Below are 6,111 nucleotides of genomic sequence, written 5' to 3' on the forward strand. Positions count from 1 at the left end.
CTTCCCCTGGTGGCAGGCACTTGGCCACCCTGACCTGACTGCTCCCAGGATGAGACTGCCCTGGGGCAGAGCCCCCTCCCTGGCTGTGTGGGCCTGGGGTCTGCACGGGTTCCAAAACCTGCTGGCCAGTCTCTGCTGGCATCAGCTCTGAGCTGACCTTGGAGCCCACTGCTCTGCAGGGCACGAGGGTGTCCGAATCTGCATTTATCTGATTCCTGGTGGGTCGACCTCCTCTGAATGGGTTAGCCTATCGGCTCTCCCCTCCGTGATTTGCCTGCTCATTTCTTCTGTTGACTTCTCCAACTTTTTTACATCCATTCCCAAAACTTGCTGATATGGCCTCAACCGCTACATCTTTGCATTTGGCCTGAGCTGGGGAGACAGTTCGGTCTTTCTCTGTGTAATAATCCAATCCCCTTTCAAGGCTCGTTTTAAAGAGATTTAACAAAATACAGATAGATGTTAAACTCACCAAACACACTTCCTCATCTGAGACGGTCACGTCATTTTTCTCCCTTTGGCTCCTGATGGAGCTGAGCCATGTTGACCTAGGAAGTGCAAGCTGTCATTAGAACACACTGCTGGGTTCAGTTAGAAGCACTTTATTAAAAATGGAAATGTACTTGTGGTACACACATGTGTGCCTGTGTGTATACACACACCTGGACATAATACCCATATGCACACACACGTGCACACAAATCTGTATATGCACACACGTTTGTACACATGTGCATGCACAGACCTATATACACACATATACCTGTCCAGATGTGTACACACACCTGTATATGCACACACACCTGTACACAGGTGCACACACACACACACAACTGTATATGTACACGCACATGTCTCTACACACACACCTGTATATGTGCACACACCTGTGCACACATGTACACTCCTTTGTGCATATACACAGCACACACATCTGTGTGTGTACATGCCTCTGACCACACACACGTGTACACACACACAGCTGTGTGTATACATACACATGTGTCTCGGCCCTGTTTGATCTCCTCTCTGCCATCTGCGTGTGCTTGTTTTGTTGTCTGGGCAGCGAGGTTGGGCCTGCCCTCTTCCGTTTCTGGAACAGCCTGTGTTGAGCAATGAGAGAGGCCTGGGGGGCGTTCTGGGGCCTTTCGTGGGGGAAGTTGTACTTTTCAAAAACACCCATTTCGATGCATTTTCAGGATGGTGTTTTGAGCACTTTCTCTGGGTGCCGTGGCCATTGTGGGAGCCCAGCGGGGGCAGGTGGCCGTGGGGGTTAGTGGGGTGGGCAGGGGGACCTGGGAGGGCTAGCTTTACGAGAATCAGCCTGGGGGATGGCTAGGTGGGATGCTGGTGAGGGGTGGGGGGCCTGGGGCCGCTGGGCGTGTGCACCTGAGCTCCGCGGGGCTGCCAGCAAGGGCGGAAGGCTCTGAGAATGCGGGATGGGGCGTGGTGCCGGGGAGTGAGGGACCCCCCGTCCAGGCAGGCAGACAGGATGTGCTGCACCACCAGGATGCAGAGGGCAGTGGGAGCGGGCTCTGGAGCGAGCAGGGAGGCTGGGGGTGGCGCGTGTGACCTGGGGGTTGACCGGAGGGATTCCTGCGCTGGCCCCTCTCGGGGAGGTTCCAGCCTCTGGATGAGTGTCTGCAGCTCTCACCCCCCTCTCCCCAGCCTTAGTCTCCCCATCTGACACTCCAGACACTCACCTCACTGGCTGGGGAGGCTTTGGGGGCCCTTCCTTGGTATTCCCTGCTGCTGACAGGCAGCAGAGCCCCTTCCAGCCCAAGTAGTCAGCTGAGGGCTGGGAGTCCTTGAGGCTTGCCCGTGGGTGTGGCTGAAGGCCAGGCACAGACGGCCTGAGAGAGTTTCTGGAAGGGTCAGTCCACGCGAGATGTGCCTGCTGGCCTCAAACCCAGACCAGGGAGGAAGACCGCGTTCATCCTGGGCTCAGCACTGGTGTTGCCTCCCCCAGGAAGCTTTCCTGGATGCCCCGCTGGCGTCTTTAATGACTCAGAGGCTTCTGGTGCCCACCCTGGCTCTTCCTGGAGGACAGGTGGGTGTACAGAGGCCGGAGGCACCTGGGTGTAGGTGCCAGGCGTGGGCGGCAGCCGGGAGTTCAGGACGTGACAGGGAGGCTTCTCTCGGCTCCTGGAATCAGGCCAGTGCGGCAGAGCCCACGGTGCTGAGAAGGCCCCGCGGCACGAGAACAGCCCGGTGTGGCCTGAGGCCCTCGGGTCCTGGGCGAGCCTTGATGTGAGTGCGTGTGTGGTTTCTCGTGTTGGTGGATGTGTGCACGTGTGTTTCCGGCGTGTGTATCGTAGGACAGCATGCGTGCAGGTGGGTGCTCATGCTCACGTGTGTGTGTGTGCAGGAGCGTCGATGGTGACGTGTAGGGGGTGACGTGTGCGCGTGTGACTCTGCTGTGTGTACGAGTGCCACGTGCATGTGCCAGCGTGTGCGTGCTTGTTCGTGTGTGTGCACAAGTAGGCGTGCCTCCCCACCTGCTGTGTTCACCTGCACAAACGTGTGTGCGTGTGGGCCCCTCGAGCAAGCTCAGGTGCCCGAGCCCGTGTGCACTGTGTACACTTTCTCATGTGCCCGCGGGCACGTGTGAGGGGCCGCGCTGTGGGCACTGGCGGGCGGCCAGGCTGGACTTCGCCTCCCTCCCTCCCTGTGCAGGACCCAGCCCTGCAGCACGGAGACCTTCACCTTCACAGGCAGCGTTGTCAAGGGCCCTACACGACCCGGTGTAAATACAGCAATCCCCACTTCAGATAAATACAAGATGCATCAAAAGATTTAAGGTACCTGTTGTGTATTTAAAAGAATTATATCTTGTTTATGGTTCAGTATAAAACGCATAGCTGATTTATACAGCGGCTGGTCCCTCGCAGAGGAAATCTCATTTCAATCATAAATGGCAGGATTTGATTTAAGAATTCATTCTTTAATGGGTCTGCAATGTTCAAATTTAAACCCATTCAATTCATCAGCCAAATATTCAATATGGGGCACAGGGAACTCATTTAGGCAAACAGAGACTTTTAATATAAATTTTCCGGGAGATTTCTCCATCGATTCCGCAGTTTAGTGCAAAATGATTTGTGCGATACATTCTTGAGGATCAATGCTGCCGGTCAATGGCTCCTATAAAGCGCCTCCCCCGCCCCCGGGGGTCAAGGAACTTTGGTTCTCAGGGAGCTGCCCCGACACCGGGCAGCCAATCCGCCTCTGCACTCGCCCGCCGCATTTGCCCGCTGGACCGCCTTCCCGATGTGCCGATCCGGGCAGGCACGGCCCTCACGGCTCCACACCGGCCTGCTGTCTGCCGCGCTGATGAGACCCAGGGCCCCAGTGAGACCCAGGGCTCTGATGAGGCCCAGGGCTCCGTGCCCAGGCCTCCTCACTGGACCTGGTCCGTATGGCGTAGCCACTGCAGCTTGGGCCTCAGTGCCCGGCCGTCTCAGCAAGCGAGAGTGCGTTTGGCCAGGGAGCCATCTGCCCTCTCAGACCCAGGGCACCCCTGCTGGCGGGCCTGGGGGCCACCACCCCGGGAGCTGCCTCCCGTGGCCGGTGTCTGGGTCTGAGGGTCGGTCTCCAGGACAGACGGTGGCGGCAGACAGCCTGTGGGCTGCTAGGCCTCAGGCTGGGGTGCCCCGACTGGAGTCTTCCAGCAAGAGGGCCTCAGGGGCACAGGGCCGGACCCCGCGTTCCCCACACCCAGGCCCCATCTGAGCAAGTGAACAGGTTCCTCTTCTGCACACTGGAGTGGTCTGGGTACCGGACTGCTCGTGGGGCGACTCACCTGTGCCCCCACTTTCCAGGTGAGGTGCTCGGCCTCGAATACACCCAGGGTCACAGATAGGGGTCAAAGTCACGCTGCTGGCACCAGCGGGCAAGGCTGGGCCATGCTTGGCAGCATCAGGAGGGGCAACAGGGTCGGCCACAGAGATGGGGACCCGCAGCTTCCCTGGTGCCCTGGGGCGGGCCGGGGCTCTGAGAGCTGCCTGCTGGACACTGCAGCCGCTGTGGAGGGATTGGCTCCCAGGAGGCCAGGGGCAGCTCTCGGGCCAGGTGCTGGGCAAGACGGGCAGGGGCCGTGGGGCCGGCAGTTAGGAGGCTGGTCTGGGCAGGACTCTGGGGTGGCTGTGGGTGGGCGGGCCGGCGGAGCGGCCGGCTCACGGCACCAACTCTGAGCTGAGCGTGCGTTCTGAGCCCTGCGAGCAGCTCCTCAGGCCTGGCCCCCGTCCCCCGACCTGCGCGACCCCACAGCATGCTGCCTGTGGTCCTCCAGGCCTCTCCCCCGCCTGGTGCTGTAGGGTCCCTTGCTGCTCTGGCCCCCAGGCCGGGGCTCCCCTGGTTCCCCAGGTCACGGTCTCTGTGGACCCCTGGCGGCCCTCGTGCCCTTCCTGAGCAGGCCGTCAGTCCGTCTGTCTCTTCTCCACTTCGCTTGCTCACTCGCCCCTCACGCGTACCTGCTCTCCTCTGCCCTGGGGCTTCCCTCGGGCAGCTCTGGGTCTGGAGGCTGGAGCCGCAGGACTAGCCCATCCGTTCCCAGGCAGAGAGGACAGCTGGCAGGCTGAGGGCAGCCGGGGCTTCCGGGGCGCAGATGGGCGTGGCTGCCCCTGGGCTCGGTGTACTGGGGTGGGTAATGGGCCGGCCCTGAGGGTCCTGGGGAAGGATGAGCCCCTGCGCCCTGCAGCCAGAAAGGGTGCCAGGGGGCTGAGGGTGGACGGGCCGCCGGGGGCTGAGGGGGATGGGCTGCCGGGGCGCTGAGAATGGATGGGCCACCGGAGGGCTGAGGGTGGACGGGCTGCTGGGGGCTGAGGGGGACAGTCTGGGGGTCATGGGTGATCGAGAGCTCAGGGAAGCCACGGGGGGTGTGGCTGAGCCTCCACCAAAGCCCAGGCTTCGAGGGAGGTGGGGTAGGTGCAGACCTGGCCTCCCTGTGAGAGTGAGAGACGCAGGGAGAGGGGCCTGCGTCCTGGTTTGGGGGGTGCTGTCTCTGCAAGGACCCCAAGGTGAAGGAGCAACGGCTGTCCTCCACTGAGCCTAGGCGTTTGCAGCCTGACGGTGCTCCTGCTGCCCCAGAAAATTCCAGGAAAGTGAGTGTAAAAGTCCGGCCAGCAGATCGGCAGCACCCCCGCCCGAGCCCCGCCGCCCTCAGCCGCCTCGGTGGTGTCCTGGGCACAGGGCACTCCAGGAATGAAAAGCAGGGCCTGTATTGATTTCATTTCCAAATTATTAATCAACTTCACAGCTCAACAGAAATATTGTATTGTTCAGCTTGGGCAGATCCGAATGGCTCTCCCTCGGGCGAGGAGCAGGGGCCGGTGAAGGACGCGGTGATAAACGTTCCAACTGCTGCGGAGGCCTTGGCGCCCACCAGGAGGCAGGTGGGCAGTGGGAGGGGCTGGGGTTCAGAGGTGCGCACACGGCAGAGCCACACCCTGGCTTGGGCCCCGCCAGGGGCTTCTGCTGGCTCCGGGGAACTGGCGGTGGGCAAGGCCCTGCTCAGTGCCCACACCTGGAACCTGGCCGGCTGCCCTGGTGTGCCCGCCACCCCCCGTGTCCCGCCAGGCCCCTGTGCCCAGCTTGGGGTCCTCTGTCTGCGGTCTGACTGCACCTCTTGTCCCGGCCTGGGATTCTCGGAGGGTCATGGTGCCGCTGCTGCGTGTCATCTCAGACCCCTGCCCCTGGGCTGGGCTCACTGTCTGCCCATCAATCCCCCTCCCCAGGAACCAGGCCCCCCACCCCCTGCTTGGAGCAGACAGGGGCGGTGGGTGCAGCTGCACCAGCAATTCAGGGTGTGACGGGCTGGGGCGAGGGGTGGAGAGGGCAGTGGAATTCTGTCATGGGGGTGTGGGGGTGCAGGGGTGGCAGCGGGGGCTTGAGGTGACTTGATTTCCCCGCGACCTATGAATCAGAAGATGCGTCGACGGCGACGGAGGCCTCACCTAGGCTTGATGTGAACAAACCAGGTACCGGGAAAACACCAGTCTGCCTGTTGTGGGTTAGCGGTGGCCATTTTTAGGGATTTTGTTTTGTTGAAAGTCTCCTCATCCTTTAGAAATACACGCTGAAGCACATCCGGCTGAAAGGGTTTGTGAAGAA

The 6,111-nt window shown here is 61.0% G+C and overlaps 1 protein-coding gene across 1 annotated transcript; it reads right to left on the reverse strand.

The window, feature by feature from the left end:
- Window positions 1-1,335: 1,335 nt before the first annotated feature.
- LOC113894662 (vegetative cell wall protein gp1-like) lies at window positions 1,336-5,657 on the reverse strand. The gene is made up of 7 exons (XM_027545321.1): window positions 5,525-5,657; window positions 4,789-4,943; window positions 4,473-4,693; window positions 3,803-3,975; window positions 2,076-2,179; window positions 1,704-1,831; window positions 1,336-1,573 (listed from the first exon to the last, which is right to left on the reverse strand). Exons 1-7 carry the CDS (start codon window positions 5,655-5,657, stop codon window positions 1,336-1,338), a joined length of 1,152 nt encoding a protein of 383 aa, XP_027401122.1.
- Window positions 5,658-6,111: the final 454 nt, after the last annotated feature.

Source organism: Bos indicus x Bos taurus, chromosome 6, assembly GCF_003369695.1.
Source record: "Bos indicus x Bos taurus breed Angus x Brahman F1 hybrid chromosome 6, Bos_hybrid_MaternalHap_v2.0, whole genome shotgun sequence".
NCBI classification, from domain to species: Eukaryota; Metazoa; Chordata; class Mammalia; order Artiodactyla; family Bovidae; genus Bos; species Bos indicus x Bos taurus.